Raw genomic sequence first — 22593 nt, forward strand, 5'->3', positions numbered from 1 at the left:
AAAAAAAAATATATGTGGGACTCTCTCTCCCCTCTCTATATATATATATATATATATATATATATATATATATATATATATATATATGTAAGATCTGTTTTTTCAATCGCAAAGCCTGGATGAATTCCTCTCATTCTGCTTGAGTCTGTTTCACACGCCTACATTCACAAACACACAAGACTTGCAAATCCCTCCGAGCGATGAGGGGGGAGGTAGAAAAAAAGCTGCATTTCCCCCTAAAAGTAGAGGCAAATGTATGTGCCTCTGACAGCTTTCTGTGATTCCCATCAATCGCAAGGAATACCGGTTACCTAATCTGCTATGGCAACTTGTCTTCTACCTGTTAAATTCAAATGCATGCAAGACTGAAGCAGATGCACATCTTCTTTTAGAAAAGAGAAACCAGAGAAAAGAAGTGTTGGAGTGTTTCCCTGGATCGATCCGAGCCTTCCTACCTTGCAGCAGCTCTATGTTCCAGAGACATTGGAGCACATATGCGGCGCGTCTTCACACGATGACAGGGAAGCGGCTGATAGTCATGCAGAGGTGTGTCTCATTTGAGATCAGCGGGGGAAAGCAGGATTCCTCCTCTGTGTGTGTGGTTTTTTTCTGTTCCTTTCTTATCTTTTCCAAAGCCCACAGAAGAAAGGAGCGCTGACATAGGAGGAGGAAGAAGAGAAGGAGGTGGAGGAAAAGGTGGAGGAGGGAAAAGGTGGAGGTAAAGAAGGAGAAGGAGGAAGAAGAGGAGAGGGAAGGCTGAGGAGGGAGCAGTCTGCTGGGCTGCTGTGGATCACCTGGAGCAGTGTCGGGCTCTGCATTTACTCCTCCACTGCAGCAGTGCGAGGCAGCGGCGCGAGTTGCATGTTGCTCCCACGGATCATCACAAAGCCAGGACGTGGACTTTCCCATCTGCTGGATTCGGAAGTTCTGCAGCTCAGCGGCTCCACGCACTCTCATCCCAATCAGCATGCACACTCATGCCTCCTCCTTGTGTCTGCGTTTCTCAATTTCCGTGCGTTTGCTTTACAGTCTCCTCCTCACAGAGGCTGCAGTAAGCACCGAAATGCTCATAATTCAGCTCGTTTCCAAGCTCTTCGAACGTTGCATGTGTTCATGTATGTTCCGCTTTTAATTATGACATGAAAGCTCCCCAAACCTAAGCCACTCACTGCAATGACATCATTTTCTGGGAAGGGGGAAAAAAAAAAAGTCCTTTTTTACGTGCTCTTGTAAAGCACCCAGCTTGCATCACAGAGATCTGGCGTGTTTTGTATTCCACCTCCAGGTGTTTAAATGGCACACAGTCCATTGAGAAAATGAATCACGACCAACCAGAAAGCCAAAATTAGTGGTTCCCTCTCAGTGCGGCACTTCAAAGCTCAGTGCAGCAGTGGGCATTTAAAAGTCTGAATTTCTTTTGTCCAAACTAGCACCACACATTTCACCCATGACTTGATCTCAAAGTGTAAATGCCCTCAGATTCCCCTCACGTCCTTTCTCCTTCGACATCCTCTTCATTCTGCAGTAAAAGCAGAGCTTCAAAGCTTGAGAGACAATCTGAGAGAGGAATTAATACAGATTGGGAAAGGATCCTATTGATTTTTAGAATCTAATGTAAGCAGCATTCGTATTCTGAGCAGCATGAGTTCAGCGGGAGAATACTTCTCCGCTTGAGAGGAAAATGATCTGTGAGCAACAGATGATACAGATATAAACGATTAGCAGAGCAGATAGATGAAGGTTTGAGTGTCTAAGATCTCTGGGAGCTGTGACTGGTTTTCTTTACTTTGCTTCCTTAAACTGACAGTAGATTAATGGCTACATTGTTGTTGTTTTTTTGTATCTGTGGTGAAAACATTGAATTTATTGTATGTTTTTATAATTTAAGATAAATAGTTAAACAATTTTCAAGCTTGTTAAAATTAGTTGATTTTAGATTTTATCCCAATCTGCCTTTTCACCATCAGATGAATGGAAACTGGCTGGAGTGGTATAAAGCAACCAAAACGCACCAAAGCTGCAGCTAAATATAATTTATAAATTGACTGAATTTAACATTTAACTGGTTTTAAAGTGAACAGCTTCAACTTGGTTGAGATTTGCAGCACCACACACGGACAATCCAAATGTCTTCTGGTGATATTCTCACATAAATGTAGCTATTCATCACGAAAAGAATTAGAGGAGTCAATGTGAGGTTTTTCAACCTAAGACCAAAGTACCAACAGTCGAACACTGTGGTGATAGCATCATACTGTTGATCTGTTTCACTTCAGATGTTACTGGTGCATTGGGTGGCACGATGAATGACAAACTCCAAGCAGAAATACCCCAAAGTAGGATTCAAACCCAGCAAGACCCTTCCTGTGTTGCTGTAAAGCAACAGTGCTAGCAACCAGGCCACTCTGCAGCCCATAAACAATCATTTCTAATTAAATAAATCAGTGCAACAAATGTGAATGGTCAAATATTCAGTCAGCACTAACTAAGCTGGAAACTTCAAACTTCTTTGTTCAAGTTTTAGTTCTTTAAAATCAAAGTTGTCAATCCACCAATTCCTCAGAACATAAACTATAACATATCTGTAGAAATATATGGAACAATTAAATAATTCCTTTCAAAGCTGGGTCTTATTCATTTGCATAAAGACTTTTCAGTACCCCCAGCTGAATAGTTGGGGTGCTAAAAGTATTGAGCAGAAAAAAAGTAATTCCTACAAGGTTTTCCCTCTAAATCAATTCATAGCCTGTTGTAAAACTGGTCAGATTTGGAGAATCACTAGAAAGATCAAGGCATGTGAGTTATGAAACAGTCCCACCTAGTGGTGCTGTCCTGTTTTTTTTATTATTATTATTTTTAAAACCCTCCCCAAACAGAGATTTCAATTTCTTAAGATCCTCATCTATGAACTGTAAACCCCATCTCAAAAAAAAAAAAAAAAAAAAAAGAAATTCAGGAACAGCCGCACGCAATTTGTGGTTTATATTCCTTAAAACTATCTGTTTCACGCTGTCATTAACATTCTTCTCCAACCTTGAGAAAATGATGACTAAGATGTGATCAAGAGCAGCTTCTGCATGTGGCTGATGAAGCCAATTAAACTCTTGGCAATTCCTTACGTTGTGCACATCAAATAAGGAATGACGTTCCACTATCTATCCTCCTTTCAGCAAAAGTTTTCCTGCTGACAAAGGCTGTGAAGTCGCAGTGGGACACCACACATGATTAACTCCCAGATAATCTCTGTGGGTAGGTGGGCTGAATCTCCCCTGTCAGCTCATTTGTAAAACAAAAAAGGGACATTCACACAACGTGATTATCACACACAACTATTCGTCCAAGTCCAACAAACGCTGTTGGACCTTACATCCATTTTAATACTGAACAGCAAAAACAAACAGTGACATTTAGATAACATGGAAAATCAAAAGAAAGACAGCTACTACCTTAGCAAAACAAGCCAAATCTGATCTTTTTTTGATTATTGATCAACGTAATCTTTCAATGTGCTCTCGACCAACATATCTTCAGTCTTTCTGAAGGACCTTGAAAGCCTTTTCTATCTAGATCTTGGCTCCATCATTGCAATATTAGTGCTGTACGTACAATGTCGCAATTGCAAACGAGTGTTTGGAATAACATTCTGCCAGGCAGAAATTTATTTGCTTAGTTACGTGAATTGTAACCTGGGATAAACATTTGTGTTTGTAGATTCAACTAAATAAAGGAAGCTAATTATATATGAGTGACACAAATTAATTTACCGATTCAATTTTCATAAATGGTTTTTAGTCAGACGTAAGTGGTTTATTGAACAAGAGTAGTTTAGAAAGAAAGAAACTGCACTTAAATTGCTGTGAATGTCTTAAAAATTACCACATTTTTTCAGAAAACTTGACAAACTAATAATTTGAAATCATCTAGTTAAGAATAATCAAATGGTTAGAGTTTCAACATATCAAATCTTTTTTATTTTTTCAAGTCAGTAAACATAACAGGTCTAACGACAACTATTCACAGTTGTTACTGTGAAAAAAGAAGACTCAAAATTTGGCTATTTTCAATATCAGTGACGTATTTTTAGTCAGAGCATGCAGAATATGTTGAAGAAATAGGAAATGAAGGAAAGTGTAAATTCAATAAAAGCATCCAAGACCAGGAAGTCAGGCTGCTTTAACATAAAGTTGGATTTTGGCAGGTGCTGGTTATTTCCTTTCTACACCATCTACTATTAAAACTAAATTAAACTATTAAACTAAATCTCAGACTTACCCTACATTGTTTTAGAATAACCACAAAGACTACTATTCTACTGAAGCTAACCTTAATATTTGTGTCAATCGCTAACATAAAATGTGAACTCCATAATTATGTCTCTTAAAAGCAGTAACACCTTGTTTTACAGCAACTACTTTCTGACACCAAAAGTGTGACGTTGCCTCGGCCTCTATAATGATTAATTACCGTTCAGAGCAGGAAGGCCAGAAAGAAATACGCTGAACACTGATTAATTGTACTTTCTTAAAGAGAAATGAGAAATTAACACAGGCAGGTCAGGGCTTTGCGAAAAATAAGACTGAAAATCTGCCATAAGTATCGGATCATTACATCTCTAATTAAAAGAACTTGACTCCACGAGGAACACATAGAGAAATGTTATTAAGATTACTACGACTGTGCCTTCATTCCTTCTCGCGTCCTTCATTTGTGTGCCATGCAGAGGAAACATAATTTCAAGGCGAATGAATAAATTAGATCCATATTTGGTGATTCCATCTTAGCCTTTGGCTTCAAAAGCATCAAGGGGGCAGTGACGCGATCTGAGCTCAGTGTTTCCATGAAGCAGCATTTGATCAACATCAATACCCCGAAATATGCCAGGAGAAAGTCAGCAGACCCCTGTAGTTGTTTTTCACTCCGATGTTTCTCTGAGCTCTGACCTCTGCTAAGAGAAGGCGTCACGCAGAGTGAAACTAATTAATGACTAGCAACATTTTTCTACTTTACACACCACAAAATCGCCGCCATCTCACATTTGCTAACGTTCTTTAATCGCCGTGAGAGTCTTGGTACGAAGCTGGCTTTGGTGGAGTGTAACAGAGAAATTTAACAGAAACAAGCAACAATTTATCATCACTATAAGCATCAGCTTACTTTTGATTTACAATGTGTTTGGAGATCGAAGTGTGTGCTGAACAATTTCACAGCAAGTTAGCAGAACTGGAAAGAAAATGTGAGTAGCAGCTGCACAAAATATGCAGATTTGGTGAATGATTAGTATGCTGATTTAGATAAATATTAAAGTTTATACGTTACTTCAACAAAACTTGAGGTTGTGCACTGTAAATATAGCCAAAATATTATTTTCTTCTCATTTTACTAGAGCTCCTTCTTCCAAATGTTTACCGTATTTTCCGCACTATAAGGCGCACCTAAAAACCTTCAATTTCCTCAAAAGCCGACAGTGCGCCTTATAATCCGGTGAGCCTTATATATGGACCAATATTGAGCCACGACAACTCTAGCAACTACGGTAAGCAGCCGCCGATTTAATTTTGCCCATAGAAGAAGAAGTGCATGCTGGGATAGTTGTCAGAACGCTGGTTTGTTAATAAAGTTTGACTGACCTATCTACCTACCGACCGTCTAGAATCAGGTCGTCTGCAGGTCATTTACCACCACGTTCTCCATGAACATGCTGTGCGCGAACGGAGAAGGGTGACCTTCATCCGGCCACGCCCCGGCCCAGTCACAGAAGGCTCTCCTCACTTGCTGACTGGAGTCGGACTGTTTTGTTGACATTCCCTTTTGTGCAGCTCCATCTAGTGGATGCATAACGTAACTCCAGCCTCTACTGTAGCGTCTATTCTATGTGCCTTATAATCCGGTGCGCCTTATAGTGCGGAAAATACGGTACTTGTATTTGAAAGCTTTGGTCTAGGGTTGGGAATTATGAGCTACACTGACAGAATCAAATACAAATGCACACCACACTTTTCAGATTTTTATTTACTGACAATTTAAAAAATAAATAAAAATGCTTAAAAAAACAATATATGTACTCTTTTCTGCCCCTTAACAATTATGTGTTATTCTGAGTTGGTGTTGGTCTGACATCCCATGAAGTTTGGTTGTAACGCGACACGATGTGAAAAGATTACAAAGGTACAGCAGAATCAGTTCCAGGTTGATGCATCTCTCGGGTCTTGTGTCATATCTGAGTTCGATGTTTTTCCCTTTTTCTTGTTTTCGTCCCTGTCCACTTTATTGTTTTTAGGCAAACACTGCACGACATGTGCCGGCACAGGGCCTGCTGCGAAACTCAATAAAACGGCAGCCAAAACCCAAAGAAAGGCTTTGAAAGACCTCTGAAAAGGCTGAAGAAGTTTTGATGAAAAGCACTGTCAAAAAAGATTACAAGAAAATCTGTCCCCTTGGTGAAAATAGAAAAGAAACTACAGCTTTCCCACAGCTTCTCCTTCTGACCAGTGTTAATGCCCCCCTAATGTCTCATTCCAGCAAATCGGTGCTACTGGCAAGCCAGTTACAAGATGTAAAAAGATAAACTGTCTATTAAAGTGAGCATGCCCCCATTAAAGGTGAATGAGTCACCCTTCCCACAGCTTACCTGAGTCCTTCTCAAAGAAAAGACAGCAGTGAGTCTGTAGTAGCCATGGTAACACCTGTGACAGATGAAAAGATGGATGACAGATATAGTACAGCTGAGTCACCACACACACACACACACACATATATACACACACAGATTGAATGGTGGGAAACAACACAATGCGAACATGTGGGCAATAATAAATAGGAGAAACATGTGCCCCCCCCCCCCACCAACCCTCATTCTCCAAACATTAACAACGCTCCCAACACCTCACCCACACATCATTCATGTTCGGGTGCGATTGATTGATAAACGACAAAGTGAAAAATCAGTCACTGAGTGACTCATTCTGGCTCTGCAGAACTTCTGGCTTTTTCTTGAGACGTGAGCTTTTAGGTGTGCGTGGCATGCTTTTCATCAGATGGTCATCAGAAAGAAAAAAAAAAAAAAAACTCTACTACGCATCAGGGCAGATGCACCTGGATTTGAACCCAATAAGAAGAAAAACAACAAGCCCCTCGTCACAAGCTCGGTGTTCGTGCATAAACAAACACTCCGCCTGCCTTCGTACTTCTTTCTTCTTACCTTTTTCAGAGCTGACATCCTCCGTTTCAGAGAAGGTCACTTCTTCTTCGATCGTAAACGGGCGATAAACGAGCGAACGGCGATCATGTCCCCTGGAACGCGTAAAGACATTCATGTTGGTTAGAGAGCTGTGCAGCAGTGCGGCCGTAGATTCCCATGATGGTGAAAATGATGAAGGCGGTTGGTGTGCGCTTCCCTGTCCGACGCAACTCTCGACGCAACGGCAGACTTCATGCCTCGGAGAGATGACTTACAAAACACTGATGTTGTTTTGGTCAATAAGAGCTCTGCTGCTGGTCTCTGGGCAACCTGCATCAGACGCCATTTTTACAAAGTCTGCGCCTGTTCTGGCCAAGTATTGATCTGCCGTCAACAGATTTAATGTTACACCAAAGTTCTCACCTGAAGCAAGGAAACAATTTGACAGCAACGATTTTTTGTTTGTTTGTTTTTATAATAGCGCAATTGACGTAAAAGCAAAAGCACATACACGATATTCAGGATTTAAAGTGAAACTGCTGGATTAAAAAAGCAATAGAGTGTTCAAGCTGGTGCAAGGTATAAAAAAAATCTGAAGAAAATAAAACTGAATTCGGGAGTTAATAGAATAGAATAGACTATTTTCAGATTATTTTCTTTTTTTTTTTAATCTTACCTCTTTAGATTGACCTAAATAATTAAGTTGCATCTGAATTGTTCCTTTAAAACCACATAATGCAAGAATCACACATTTATCTTAACATAAGGGAATACATTAATTTATGTCCAGACTTTATTTTACACTGACGGGTATTCTTAATTTTATGTCAGTAAAATATAACCGACTGAAATACTTTACCCTGTACTGCATATGTACCAATAAAATATACCCCACTCCATATATGCAATATAGAAAAGCCTTTATATTCGTGCATTGGTTTCTTCTTAGCTGACTAGAGTGATATGTGGATTTAATAAAATAAATTAGTATTATCTTTTGACTGAACTCTGTTCTCATTCACTAATGCTATTAAAAGCAGGAAGTAGGATGTTTAAAAAATATTTCTATTCAAATAAAGTGTTCATTTGTTTATTTTGCTAGCTAGCCTTCCCCATATTTCATATTCTTAACTATAACATTTCATGAGATTAAGATTCATCATCAAGTTCTGTTTCTCTTAGCTTGTTTCTTAGTTATGTAGAAGAATAAATTTGTATTTTAAGAAGCTTCGTGACCATGCTTATGGTAATCGAAAGTGAGTGGGCTTAAAGTGAGAAGACAATGCAGGGAGGTGTTTAGGTCACTGAGGAAATCGCGCAGATGCAGAGTTTAAAGCAGCCCACAGCTGAAAACAGTTGCATATCTTTATTCAGAGAATTCATGCTGCATAGATCAGGAGATTTTTACTCAACATTCTGAATCATCCCTAATTAGCAGCATTGCCACAAAATATAAACACAAACCTTGGGTTACCTCAGGCTGCGCCAGAGTAAGATTGTACTCACAGGGATGGCCAGACTGAGACTTTTGGTCTCATTAGTGTGACACAGATGCTTTAAGATCTAGTTTTGCTTCTGCAGAAGGGTTTATTAAAATATGTTGTCTCAGCGTTGACACACGCAAAAAAACTTTTAAATACTTTTTTTAAAAGTAAGAATTGTGCATTTTGTGATGCCTCACAGTCTAATGTTTCTGATTAAGAGGGCAGGTCTTCCATATGTAAATCAGTCTGTTCCTCTTTTCAGGTTTTGACAATCTAAGAAATTGTAGAATAACACATTCAGCCAGCACAGTCGTTAGACTATAAAATTGTTCCCATGCTGTTTAAACTGTACTAATGTTTTGTTGTATTGCTAGAAAAGTGTTTCTAAACTTTTGATTTCTACTTAACTAAATTTTGGGGACTCCTGTAATTAAAAAATAGAAACACAAGAGGGCGCAGCAGTTGACTTAATGTGTCGTGCTCTGTCCGTGGTGCTGAAAAATAAAACTTTGTTGACAAGATTTTATTACTAAGTACAGTAATGCATTGAACTAATACAGACACAATAAAACCAAAAACAACACACAATAAAAAATACGAATTCAATAAGTTTTTAAAAGAAAGAGGGAAAAAAATTAAAATATTGCATCATTTTCCTTCTCCGTTATTTATTATAGTAATCAGTTTACTTTCCGTCCATATGTGATTTGCAAATCTTGTTTATACTCTTCTACATGCATTAAAGCCCACATCAATTTGAAACCATGTGGTTTACTTTCTTTTTTAAATATTATGCAAATCCACAAGACCAAAACAATCAACAATCAAGTGACAGTGTGAAATAAAAAACTCTGCCTTTGTCTCTGCTAAAGCCGAGTATGTTATTTTCATCCATCTATGTAACTTATCTTATTTTTCTAGTATGTAGTTTTTGTATCAAACAAAATTTATTTATTCATTCATCATAAGTCATTTTTTCACTGTGTTTTCTGATATTGTGCAGTTCTAACTGGCACTGCAAAAAAACTACAGGTGTGATTGAAAACTTTCCACAAAAATAAGAAAAACGTTTAAAATGAGGTGGTGTGTATTTTTAAAAATATATATTTAAAAAATATGTTTACCATAAGAGTCCATGATGTTGGGCTATACATGTATAGATTAGATGCATAGACCCAAAACATTTTCTCAAATAAGATTGGTTTCAATTTAAATTATTTTAATGCAAGAACAGATGACATATTTGACATAAACTAAACAATGAATTGTTTGGAATCTCAACAGTGAAGCATAGTGCTGAAGGTTTCATGATTTGGTGCTACAGCTGCACCACCACAGAATCACGAATTTAGCCATATTATCAGAAAGTGTTTGAGGAAAATGTGAGACCATCTGTAAAAATAACAACAAAACCAAGTTGGACCCCGAAACGTGACAATGACAACAAACATACCAATAAATCCATCAATCCCTGGCTTAGAATTAGAAAATGGAAAGTTCTGGAGTGAGTCAAAGTTCACATCTTGATCTTATTAAGAGCATCTCTTTCTTTCCTGAGAGACTAATAGATGTCTAATAACCAGATACAAATATAAGAATAACTACAAATGTAAAAATATAGTTTTACTCAACCAAATAGAGTAACACTATATTCTGGGGATTTAATGTCCTTTTTCCTCATAACAAAAAAAAAGTTATGTTTACTTTACTGAGTAACACAAGGTAAATAAGTTATAACTGAAGGGCAATTAAATCATTTATCTTCCAGGTATATAAATAAGGTGCCAAGACTTGTCACTCTTGTGTTTTGTTTTCACCTGGTTATGTATATATGATCGGAGACAAACAGCTACAACAAAAAGAGTGACGTGGCTGCTTAGAAAAACCGTCTTCCACTCCTTCTACAAATATTCAGTCGTGTTATTTTTAGTTTGCGCCTCGCCTCGCAAGCTGCTCCCCTGTTTAAGGCATTGGTGTCGGAGCTTTCATGGCTGGATAAGCATTGTTCTGTTGATTAAAGATTACTCTGAGTGTTTCTGGTTTAAAGCTATGTGACGGGATCTGACAGAATCCACCTGCAGGCCGCGTGACAGCAGAACTTGTTCCGTGCGTGCCACCACACCTGGTTTTCACAAAAAATAATTAGCCTCCATTCAGCCGGTGTGACTGCTTCTCTGGGTCGCTTCCCACGTCGCATTTTAATATCGGACTGTTGTATTTTGGTAGTTTTTTTTTAAGCATCGCTTTAAAGTATTGCTATTATCATTCCTGTTGTTTATGCGGTGAAAAGCTGCTGCGCAACCAGTTTCTTTCCTCTGCCCCCTTCCTATTTTGCCGCATTGGACTTAAAGACGAAGCATTGGCGTTGGATAATATCTGAAATTGGATTCAAGTCATAGACGGAGACGAGCGTTTCTGTCTTTGAGTCACATGTGTTTTTACTGATGGGATTCATTGTCCTCCGGGAATATTCGGGACACGGGACAGAGGAGAAAAGGCGGAGAGGGTCGCAGAAAAAAACGCGCAGGACAGCCTGAGACTAAAGTGGACTGTTTCCAGCTGCCAGACGGAGCCGAGCAGGTACGATGAATGAAACAAACAAAAAAAAATGCTTCATGCTGTGTGCAAACGGCAACTGCACAGATTCAGCATCTGCAATGCCCTAAACTAAATGACTGACTAAAATACGGCACATTTTTTAGATATGTTGATCTTAAACTTCAGTCACCATCAACCAGTTTCAGATTCTGTGTTCATATTTTGTTCCTAACAGTTTAGGGTTGTTTGTTATGCAGAGCTGTCGAGCCTAATAATCTCCATTAAAGGTCTCTCTCTCTCTCTCTCTCTCTCTCTCTCTCTCTCTCTCTCTACCATTGAAAACAAAACTGCTTCGCGTCTTTTTTTTATTTATTTTTTAATTTATTTATTGAGCTGAATATATCTCAAGTCCCCAGAGGGTCAGTCGTTGTCTTTTCCAGACATGGCTCTCTACCCAGGGTGATACAACTCGGGAACCAATGTAGGACTTAAGAAAAAGGGGGGCGGGGGGGATTATTACATCCTAAATGGGGATTATCCAGCTCTCCAGAGCTACTGTCCTGTAAATTGTAGTATTGCTCAGACAATACATCTGAGTCAAATGATTAATACCTCATCAGAATCCCGTCCAGTTTGGCAAAGGCTGAGAAGGGATGCATCTGAAAGTTGCTGGGCAGTAGTTCTTGAAGACTTCTGTCCTAAATTATTATGCACCATGAGCGCTGCAAGAAAGTCTTATCTAAAGCTGAAGTTGGTGACTGTTCAATGGAAATGCTACTTTTGAACATTTTTAGGGGTTTGGACAAAATTTTATCCTGTTTCATTTAAGATCATAAATATTTGGAGCTTCATTTTTATTTATTTTTTGGAGATGTTTTGCTGTGAGTCATCCTCCATTAAAATGTACATTAATTCTTATGTCCAAACTACAGCAAGGCTTCATAAGACACCTGGGACAGTAGAGGGCACTGTTTGATACCCAGTCAGGTTGGATGATGGGTAACCATAATGACAAGGACAGCTACAGCGCTTCAGATACAGGTATGTATTTTTTTTTCACGATGGCAGTATATGTGGTTGGACAGCTAGTGATATAGTTAGAAATCTACAAAGGTATTAATCAAAGAGCTTAAACAAGCAAAGTAAATTAAAAGTCTTTCTGATGCATCTGATGAATAGATTTTTATTTTAATTATGAAAGTTGCCTGGTTCTGAACTCTGTGGCATCTCCATACAAAAAGGTTTTGTTAGTTTTTAATCAAGACCTTCTTATGAATGCAGATGTCTGCTTCCTATTTAAGGCCATTGTATTACTCACTGGTCTAATTTTGGGAATTGAGTGGACAGTGACCAAACCTAGGCTAAAATATTGCACAATATTCAATATGAAACGTTTCTCAACAACAGTGTCAGTTTCTTCTGCCAACCCCAAAGATGGCAGAAGAAAAATGGATGTGTCATGGTGGTTCAAAATCCATTCCAATTTTAAGATAAATCTCAAATTGTATTTGTCTTCAGTAGTAATTTAATGCGATGTACATTAAAACTGCCATTTGCATGGAATGTTTACAGAATAAAAGGAGCAGATAAATGATTCTGGGTTCTCGGCAAAACTGGGTTGAGTAACATGGCTTTAATTCTGGCTTGCCTTTAAAAAAAAGTTGTTTTTTATTATTTTTCTTTTTTTCAGGTTGAGGTAAAACACTAAGTTGCATCATTTCACATCAACTATTTATAGACTCCTTTTCTCCTCCTTACATTTTTGTTTCATCTGTGTAAGTGTAGAAAATCCTGATTTGCATACAGATCAAAACCAGATGTTTTCATTTTGACCTGATTTAGCAGCCCAGCAGGTATCTTAAAACATTAGACTCTTACACTTGTGCTTGCTGCTCTGCTGCATTACCGCTTATATTTATACATTCGGGATGTATATAAAAAATGAGCAAAGAAACATTTCTAGGCATTTAAAAATGCTAAATTGGGGGATTGCATGGCTGTATTGCAAAACCTTGCCTGTGGCTCTGCTTTTTCCACAGATACTTTGTTCTTCATTGCAAAACAGCACAGCTGTCATTTTGTTTAATTAGCACAATATGGTGCTCATCTCCAGTCAAGAATGTTTGATTGGCAGCTCACTGTTACATCCCTCACTTACATCTGTTTAAGGTTTCCTCAGCTTGCCTTCCTTTCTTAGCTGTCAATATGCAGGAAGTTTGCTCCAGCCGTAGGAGGGGAATAGCACTCCTGCAGCTACTGAGCAGACTAAAGTATATCACACTGCTGCCAGGGAAAAGATGAGTCTGCAGAATCTTGCAAGGACAAGGAAGGAAGATGTGGGGAATAATGAGATCCCTGTAGAGTGCCAAAATTTGTACCCTAGAAACCAGATAAGATGTGCATCAAACAAACCAATTAAGCTTTGTCATCACATTAAACAGTTAATGTTTCATGATCAAAATAACAGTGAAATCAATAATAGTTATGAGAGGGCTTCATTTTTCGTAAACAAGAAGCTTGTGATGGATGTGAATGCTTATTATGAGCTGTAAGAGTTCCTGCTGAGGATCAGGGAGAATCTTGTATCCTTTTTCTTGCCCCATGGGAGATCAGTATGTTGTTGCTGGCCAAGTTATTGGCAGGAGATGCATTTTGCTGAATCATTCAGCCCAGTACGGTAAACTGTTCAGTGGACATTGCTCTCATCTGCATCGAGATAAAGGGAGGAGACGAAAGCATTGCAAATTTTTGCAACTTCTCAGACATTTTCAAACCTGAGTGTGTTTTACTGTTAATTCTCTTTCATCAGGTTCCCCTTTAGACTTCTACCACACACCTCCTACCTCACCCTCAGAGGCAGAGTTGGCTGCCATGGCTTCACCCTCTGCAGCTTCGACTGATAAGGTGCAAACTTCATCACCGGTCGCCAGCGCCCCGCCCTCCACCCCCTCCCCAGCTGCAGACTGGAAACAGAAGCTCTCGGCTCCCTCGGAGTGGGCAGTGATCTGCGTGGAGAACATCAACTCGAGTGATGCAGCAGCCGGACAGGAGACGGATGTTCCAATTGCGCTGCCGTTACCCCGAGAATCGCCTTCAGAGCATAGCTGGCAGGAGAGAGACAGTGGGATGGAGCCGCAGGCAGCAGCAGAGAGAGCTGGAGAGGAGATGACCCTGGTTTTACTCAGCCTGATGGAGCATTACAGAGCTTCACTGGGCCTAACCCCCAACACTGATATCACCACAGGAGCTGTCGGTAGGTGCTGGTTTCTCTGTTTCTTTTCACAATTGATGGTTAAGACTATATATACTGAAAAGCTAGATTAATCTTGAAGACTAAAAATGATTAAACTATTGTCATAATTTAATAATTTTGTGATTAACTAAATTATTTATTAGGCTGGTTTCTTAAAATGAAGAAAAATAGCCTAAATGAAAAGTCTTTTTTTTTAATGCAACACCAAGCAAGTATGTTTAACAAATGTATAGAAGATATAAACTGTAAACGGGGTAACGACTGCACCAACATGACCTTTACAGTACCGGTAGTCGGAAGGAAAACAAAAACATGTTCTTGATGAGCTTTAGAAAAAAAAAACATCAGCAATCACCAATTTGCAGATTGTGTACTGTAATTTCAGCATATTCCACTGGAAAGATGAATTGGAATAATAAAACCATTTTTTTGGAAGCCACTTGAGATCACTGATTGAAAAACTGGTTGAAATCATTTAAGGCAGCATTAGAAAACATCACCTTTACATTGTCTAAGCCAAATGAATATTATTACAGGAAATTTATGAGGGCACCAGCAGATTCTAAACCTGCACAATTTGAAAAGTTCCCATAGTCTGATTCTTGGAACATAGAAAATAAGTCAATTGAAAGGTATTATTCTCTTATTCTTTAACTGTTGGTCTGAAATCATCTATTTTCTTCACAGTTCATTGTGATGATCATGTCAAAACTTTTCTTTTTTTTTTTTTTAATCAAGTCATTTCAGTATGTTAGCTGGACAAAAAAAGCAAGCTTTCCATTACTTTCCTGTATTTGCCACTAAAGCCACACCTGTATCTGTTTTGGTTCAACTTGTTTCATTCACCTTTTCAGAAATGCTGAGGCGTTTAATAACTGAAAGGGAAGATCTTGTTGAGAAGCTGGACATGCTAAAGGAGACACTTAGGGTAAGCTTTGCAGGACCTATTGGATACCTGGTCCAGATCTCCATCACTCATATGAAACATGCTCTTTCAGTATTACATTTCAGAGCATGATGGAAAAGAAGTCTCAAGCTTGGACACAATTTTTTTGTTTTGTCTTTTTTGTAGTTTGCTTTTATTTATTTGTCACACAGATAAATGATTAGCCTTCCATGCAGACGCTAATCCTAGGATTTGGTCTTTAGATTGCACCAGCGTGGTGCTTTGTAATACAGTCAACACCTTAACTTTTTTTTTCTTCCTCAAATGCAACTTTGCAAAGTTATGCCATCTTTCTCTTTAAGAATTCTCATTCTCCTTGCAAACAAGACGAACTTGAATATGCTGACTGAGAGCTTTAGAGTCTGGTATACAACATGTAGCCCTTCAATAATTTGTTTTTAACAAGCAAATGAAAGTCTGGCTTCAAGGTGAACTTGCAGACACATTGTCTGCTCTGAAGAATCAGGGTTGCATTGGAGGTTTTGAATGTCAAACACCCTATGTGTTTTTTGTTTTTGTTTTTTTTTGGAAATTGCTTAGAAATACTTCCAAGATCGATGGAAGAATTTTAGTTTTAATTATTGCAAATGTCCTTTAGAAACTCAAAACTGGGCTTTAAAAAATTGTTCACTACGTGCTTCAAGGTCGTTGTTTTCAAAAGGTACTTTTAATCTGACAAACCAGACTCATCAGGACATAGATTCTGCTCTATTGAATATGGCTGTAATTTGCTCAGCCCTGGAAGAGAAATGATTTGTTTGGCAATTTCTAAACAAACTCTTATAGTCATCTAAGGGAAGATATATTGTGTACTACAGTTAATGTAATTTATATTTATACCATGTATGTATTAAAAAAACATTGTAAATTCTTTTTTTGTCTTGCCAAAAAATAATTTTGTTTTCTATGAGTTTTGTCATAGAAACAGAAATGTTAGGAGTAACAACTCTTTATTCACTTTAAAAATATTCAACCTTAGTTACAGATGACTGTTTTGCTCCCAGACAGAGAGGTTGGAGTGGCAGCAGTTCCAGTGGGACTTGCAGACTGCCGTGTCCGTGGCCGACAGGCTGCGACTGGAATCGGATCACTCTCTGGGTTTGCTCCAAGAGAACCACAGGGCTCTGGAGGAGCAGCTGGCGCTCACTCTCAGGAGGCAGCAGGAGACCGAGCGCGCGCTGGAGAGCCTGAGAGCCGAGCACAAAGACGTTTGCTCCAAACTAAATGAAGTCATTGTGCTGCGGCAGCAGGAGCAAGCAGAGCTGGATGCTCTGAGGAATGTTTGTAGGATGAAAGATGAACTGATGGATGAAGAGGTTAGAAATAAACTTCAAAGCAAAGCTGAAACAGAAATTAGAGATGGTGGCAATGGTGAAACTCACGATCCTTTTGAGACAAAAGGATCAGAAAATGTTGAGCTGACTGGAAAGGGAGTAGCTGAGGGGTGCATTCGGACTCTGGAGAAAAAGAAAGAAGTCGGACGTGGACCAAGAGATCCACGGAAGATAGTGATGTTGTCTGAAAGGTCTTGGTGAGTGTACGTGCCGTTTCACATGACTATCACCCACAACTGCATCATACAGTTACAACATAATTTTGATCTTTAGGAGCCTGTCTGGTCTTCCACTGCAAAATTCTTCAAATCAGAATGGGACTTCAAAAAACGCAAGTGCAACGCTACCCTTATGCAAGGTATGAAATTCTCAGTGGGTGTCACCAGCAGGATTAAAATAAAAATTTAAACTGCTTTTTTTATGTTAAATTTGTTGATTCTCTCCTACAATCCATCCAGAAAGAGGAGCCAACAAAAGGGAAAAGAACAGACCGGCTTTTGAGGAGGCAGGACAGTTGGTCTAACTTTCACACAGGTCAGAATCAATACTTCTGTGTTGAGGTTTGTAACGTGACCCGTGTTGCACAGATTACATCTTGCTTCTGACACTTTAAATTTCATGTTGCTAGTGCATGCCACTATCTAATTATTGTTGAAAATTGTCTTGACTCAGAGCTACACAAATAACTCAAGGATATATGTGCAAAATCCACAAATGCTCCATTCCCTGTTTTCTACTTGAGAGAAGTTTCTATTCTGCAGAGAAGATTTCCCCTGAGCTCTCACTTATTTTCTCAGCTGTCAGGAGCAGGGCTCCATATAAATCTAGCTAATCAGTTTCTATGTATTTTGCTTTTGCTGTGGAATTGTTGATGCATCTTTGTCTCACAGGAAAACAAGAGGAGGATCAAGCCTCAGATTCAGTGAAGTAAGCTGCAGTTTTTTTTGTGGTGGAGCCGTTTTGCTGTTGAGGCATTTATGTAAAAGAATGACTAATTGGTCACTTCCTATGCTTATTAAAGCTTAAAGAGTTGGTGTAGATGTCCTTGTAGCTCAGTAAATCAGAATCTAAATTGTATGTATATATTTAGTTTTTCTACGAAAACATAGTATTGACATGTTTAGCCTGCACAATTATAGGAAACACCAGCAGACAGTCACTGACAACATTTGCAACCAAAATAAGTTCCAAAAAGTAACTGCTAATAAACCTTGTTGTCAAGAGCGCAATATCCCAGCATATTTATCACTTCACTTTTTTGAGAAACAATTGCAATAAAACTATTCTATATTGTACTAAAAATATCTGTAATTAGCCCACATTTTCCTTTTTCATCCTACTCTCTAGCAATTTTGCATTCAGTCATGCAGTTCTTTCGTAACTTGAAATATTATAGCCTACCCTAACAAATATTGAATCCAAGCAGTCCTTTGTAATAACATTACACACTTCACTATCTAAGCTAAATAACTTTTCAGTGATATTCTAATTTATTGAGAAGCCTCTACTAATCCACTTAATGTACAATGTCATTGAACGTAAATATTAATTTAGATATAACTGGATTTTTTTTGTTGTTTTTTTTTTTTTTTTTTACTTTCTTCAGACCTCAGGATGGCTTCAGTGCTTTGCTGAGGCGTCATGGTGGTTCCAGGAGAAACTCTCTGCTGCGGTGGTGCCAAAGTCGTACCCAAGGTTACAAGGTTAGAACAGAGTCTTGTGTGTAATACTCTACATATTTAGTAGTGACAGAGAATGAAATCTTTTTAGTTGTTGTTCTATGATGATTATAATTATTCTTGTGTGTTGGTCTGCAACAGAATATTGAGATCACCAATTTTAGTACCTGCTGGGAGGATGGGTTGGCATTCTGTGCGGTTTATCATACCTACTTGCCAACTCGTATCCCGTATGACATCCTCACTCCAGCTGACAAGGTAAAACTACAACCTTGCACACAATGAAGGTTTTGTGGAATGAGCCTTCGTCCACAAAACGGCACCTTCCCTTTGCTGTTTTCAGGAAGGTGATCTAGAGCTGCAGCTGCAGTTTCATTAAATGCCTTTATGAGATAATGGTAAAAGCCAATGACTTCTGAATGTAAAATGTGCTCTGTTTGGGCAGGAAGAAAACCTGGGCCTTGCGTTCAAGACGGGAGAGAGCGTAGGAATCTCTGCCACACTGGTGAGAGTTTAAAAAGTTTTTTGTCAAATGAAGCATGAAATGTTCTGTGCATATATTTAAAATGTTGTTCAGCTTTAAACAGTCATTTTGTTGGTTAGGGAAACAAGAGGTGGTTCTGCCAGTGGTTTGTAGTGTGTTTAAATGGTCTCATTTTCAAAATTTAAAGTGCTCCCTGACTGTTTAACATAGACTTTTTCTCTTAATAGGAATCATAAATTTCTTGCAGATCATCTACTGTTTTTCAATCTGTTAAGCTCTGAAGTTTATTGGACTGCAATGTCTTTTCCCATTAACTTTGTGACAGACAGTGGAGGAGATGCTGAAGGCAGATGGGCCAGACTGGCAGAGAGTGCTGGCATATGTCGAAAGCATTTTCCGTCACTTCGAGATGTGAAGACAGGATCCAGTGACTTGCACTCTTCCATTTTCCTTTTGTGAAGAATTGGGAGCTGAACTAGTGAATCAGTGCTCTTGCACACAAGTAACTCATCTGTCAGGATTTAAAATGTGTCAGAAGTGTTGAACTGGCATTTTTTTCCTTTTGTGTCAAATACAATATCATTCACTCAGAAGCAGGTGCTTGCTGACTCCCTGTGGAAGAAACTATACAGCATTTTGCCTGTGGAACACTTTTTTATTTTTCTACTTGCACAGCAACTACACTGGATCTGGGGAATAAGATCTAGGACAAAGAAGTGAAGCAGGATGATCACCTGCTCACCAGGTACTTCTGTGTTCCAGTCAGTGCATAAATTAATGCACTGAGTGCATTGATTTATGCAATGTATGCACTTAATTTACTTTAAAGAGCACTTTATTACCAAGTTAGCTATGACAATGTAGCATTTTTGGGAGAATATATTGGCATCTAGGTCACTTTATCCTAACTATTTATTATGCACCTCTTCTCTAATCACTGTCTTCATTTATTCAGAGTGGGATCAGACATGTAGTACAATTTTATGCTAGAAATCAGGTTTTTACCATGAGCACTCCTGTCACTGTCTGAAATGTAAATGTACCTCTTTGCTTTTTTAAAATGTTATGATTTTAATGCATTAATAAAGTATCTATCACAGCTTTTTATCCCCTTTGTATAAATAACACAAATACAGAGAAAACATTTATTTATTTATTTTTTACAGAAAAACAAATTACATTTTATATATATATATATATAAAAAGATGGCACTAAAGTAAATGTTTCAGTGGAATAAAGTGGTTGTAGTGTTACATGTAACAAATAAATACAATGCAAGAAACAACTCAAGGATTTGCAAGAATGCTTTCAATACAACCATATGAAATATTAGTGGTATAAAACTTAGACCTAACACCAAAAACAGGATCTTAAATACATAATGATACAGCGAAGCAAAACATGAAAAGAAAGCACTCTTGCATTTGACCTGGTCAAAAATATATCCTACGAAGCTGGAATAGCGCCTCCAATAGGTGGTGTTGACAACGGTGGCAGGAGGAGAGCCTTCAGTTTTGCAGACATGGCTGCTATTTCCGGGTCCTGGGTTTCATACATCTTCACCAGTCTGGCAAATTTAAGGACGCCTGTGAGGGACGCAGCGGACTGACGTGAGTTACATTTATGCAAAACAACCGTCCATCTGTGAGACATTTGTTACTGTATCAGTAGAGCAGTGTGAGATTCCATTACAGAGTGCACTAATTTGTTTATAAATTTATTCTAATGTATAAAAAAATATCTTCAAAGTTAATTGTTTTACATATATATTCATTTAATCGCATAACTGTCAAGTTTTGTATGAATTTTGGAAAACCTGAAAGTAAATTTAAAAAAAAAAGTCAAGTCTAGGATATTGGGACATTTCCACAAAGAGGAAGTCTAACTTTTTTTTTATGAAAAACTCACCACTTATCTGATCACTTGAACTAAATATATACTATTACTAGTTAAAATCTGTAGTCATCAAAATATGAGTAGAAATTAATCTAAAAAAAATCAAACATGGTCACTAAACAAACAAGTGCTTATTGTTCCTTAGTTTTTGTTTCAGAAAAACTATTAAATATTGTAAGATATAACCTTCTCCTTCATTGTTGAATCCATACGCCTTGATTACTTCCTGTTGAATCTGAGTGGCCACAGGAAGCACGAGCTGCAGCATCTTCCCCATGTCGTTACAGGCGCTCTCCCGAGCCTCATCCATTCGTGCAGCGTTCTCTGGCACTGAAAAGGCCTGGATCACTTCACTCAGCACCACTGGAGAACAAAACAAGCATCTGTGGTCACTTTGCAAATGAATACCTTCACAACTGCCTCGATCAGTAGCTACCTGACAGACTGCAATTTATATAACTACCTTATTCGATTTACTCTACACCTCAGGCTTCAAGGTTAATTTTGTTTTCTGTCATTGTCGGAAAGGAGCAGATTAATCTACAGTTGTGGATATGATGGGGATCATTTTGAGATGCATTATGAGAAACTAAAAAAAAAAAATGTTAAGTTAATTAGCAACTCTAAGGTTTGCTCTGGTTAGTTGCATGTTTATCATGGCATTATGATCTAAAAGCATTCATTCCTGGGCCTACCCTTTTTCTAACTGCTTCAAATAGATGAGAGCCCAGCAACCTTTCTGCAAGGATTAAGCAAGTGCTTAACAACAATATCCAACAAATCATATGTTGGATCAGCAGCAGAACTATTCATTCATCTTTTATACCTGCTTATTCCTTCCAGGTTTGCAGGCTTTGATGGACTTGGAAAGACTTATTCAGCTATTAAATACTAACTTGAAGGGATAGGGGTTATTTGTGCAGTCACATCCATGGGAGTGAATACTTTTGTAAAACATGCAAACGGAGAGGGCATAACGTCTCAGGAGCAACATTTTTAATCATACTGTATATTTCTGCAGACGATTGGTTATGTTAATAAAACTTCAATCATTAGGAAGCTTAGGAAAATATACAGGATGGATGACTAAAGAGAGTGATGACTGCTTATCTAGCCTCTTTTAAACTATTTTGTTTGCTACGTTGGAGGGAAATGTTCCTCTCACCTCTGGTTTGTTCAACGGTCAGTGTGGGTTGTTGGGCTGGAGCCGAAGCCATGATGTCTACGGTGGAAAGGGACAAAACACAATAACAACCAGTCCATTACAAATGTATCTCTGTTCAGAACTGGCGAACTATAAAGAGTTAAATGTAGCGTTTTTAACCGTTCTAGTCAAGAAAACGAGAATAATGTACAAATATTATGACAAAACACGTAAAAAGACACTATGCATAAAGAATAGTATGTGTATTGGTGAATCGACATTATTTATAAGTTATAATATTAATTCATCTAACAGAGTCCTAAGCAATGGCAACAGAAAGCAACGACAAATATATATGTTCACAAGACGGAATAATCTAAAAATACGAAACATTTAAGGTGCAAGTTCTCACCACTGATGAAAACACCAGCCCAGAAAGCTAGCAACAAACAACCCTAAGGAAATGTCGTAAATTGACCTAAACCAACAAATTTACGACAGTTAGCGACAGGACCTCCGTTTTACAGTACATGTCAACGTAATACGTAAATATACCTCGAAAAGCTTGCAACCTTGTGAAATCACGATTAGTTTCTTAAATTGAAAGACAGTCAGGCGTTTGAATTTGAGTTTTTTTGTGTGCCTCTTTTATTTATG

The 22593-nt window shown here is 38.3% G+C and overlaps 3 protein-coding genes across 8 annotated transcripts in view; 1 reads left to right on the forward strand and 2 right to left on the reverse strand.

The window, feature by feature from the left end:
* LOC106962735 (disks large-associated protein 2-like) overlaps positions 1-7394 on the reverse strand; it is a 98450-nt gene extending 91056 nt beyond the window's left edge. For 3 of the 5 annotated variants that reach the window (XM_015057340.1, XM_015057323.1, XM_015057314.1), the window contains exon 1: positions 7199-7394. In XM_015057340.1, coding sequence (XP_014912826.1) covers positions 7199-7313 — 115 coding nt within the window. In that variant the 5' untranslated portion in view covers positions 7314-7394. Of the gene's footprint in view, positions 1-455; positions 1885-6628; positions 6684-7198 lie in introns of those variants that run through there. The other 2 variants (XM_015057330.1, XM_015057350.1) reach the window with 2 other exon arrangements.
* Positions 7395-10600: 3206 nt separating this feature from the next.
* LOC106962755 (cytospin-A-like) lies at positions 10601-19994 on the forward strand. Its single transcript, XM_015057364.1, has 12 exons — positions 10601-11241; positions 12132-12240; positions 14009-14452; positions 15307-15380; positions 16403-16929; positions 17006-17090; positions 17191-17266; positions 17623-17659; positions 18339-18435; positions 18553-18669; positions 18857-18916; positions 19221-19994. The coding sequence occupies exons 2-12, from the start codon at positions 12192-12194 to the stop codon at positions 19308-19310; spliced, it is 1656 nt and encodes a 551-aa protein (XP_014912850.1). The 5' UTR covers positions 10601-11241; positions 12132-12191; the 3' UTR covers positions 19311-19994.
* A 32-nt stretch (positions 19995-20026) lies between these two features.
* Positions 20027-22581, reverse strand: grcc10 (gene rich cluster, C10 gene). 2 transcript variants are annotated; one of them, XM_015057396.1, is made up of 4 exons: positions 22492-22581; positions 21958-22014; positions 20979-21155; positions 20027-20482 (listed from the first exon to the last, which is right to left on the reverse strand). In XM_015057396.1, exons 2-4 carry the CDS (start codon positions 22007-22009, stop codon positions 20343-20345), a joined length of 369 nt encoding a protein of 122 aa, XP_014912882.1. In that variant the 5' UTR covers positions 22010-22014; positions 22492-22581; the 3' UTR covers positions 20027-20342. The 2 variants fall into 2 exon arrangements, with proteins under 2 accessions (XP_014912882.1, XP_014912873.1); XM_015057387.1 differs by lacking the exon at positions 22492-22581 and adding an exon at positions 22349-22442.
* Between the last annotated feature and the right edge of the window lie 12 nt (positions 22582-22593).

Source organism: Poecilia latipinna, unplaced genomic scaffold (assembly GCF_001443285.1).
Source record: "Poecilia latipinna isolate Pla-1442-1.1 unplaced genomic scaffold, P_latipinna-1.0 Scaffold61, whole genome shotgun sequence".
Lineage (NCBI taxonomy): Eukaryota > Metazoa > Chordata > Actinopteri > Cyprinodontiformes > Poeciliidae > Poecilia > Poecilia latipinna.

Excerpts from the sequence above, each read along its gene's own strand:
- LOC106962755 (XM_015057364.1), top strand. The coding sequence starts at position 12,192 with ATGATGGGTAACCATAATGACAAGGACAGCTACAGCGCTTCAGATACA. Across the intron at positions 17,660-18,338 it reads CAAGCCTCAGATTCAGTGAA|ACCTCAGGATGGCTTCAGTG; the intron begins GTAAGCTGCAGT and ends TACTTTCTTCAG. Across the intron at positions 18,917-19,220 it reads TAGGAATCTCTGCCACACTG|ACAGTGGAGGAGATGCTGAA; the intron begins GTGAGAGTTTAA and ends ACTTTGTGACAG.
- grcc10 (XM_015057396.1), bottom strand. The coding sequence starts at position 22,009 with ATGGCTTCGGCTCCAGCCCAACAACCCACACTGACCGTTGAACAAACC. Across the intron at positions 21,156-21,957 it reads GACCGTTGAACAAACCAGAG|TGGTGCTGAGTGAAGTGATC; the intron begins GTGAGAGGAACA and ends TTTGTTCTCCAG. Across the intron at positions 20,483-20,978 it reads ATTCAACAATGAAGGAGAAG|GCGTCCTTAAATTTGCCAGA; the intron begins GTTATATCTTAC and ends CGTCCCTCACAG.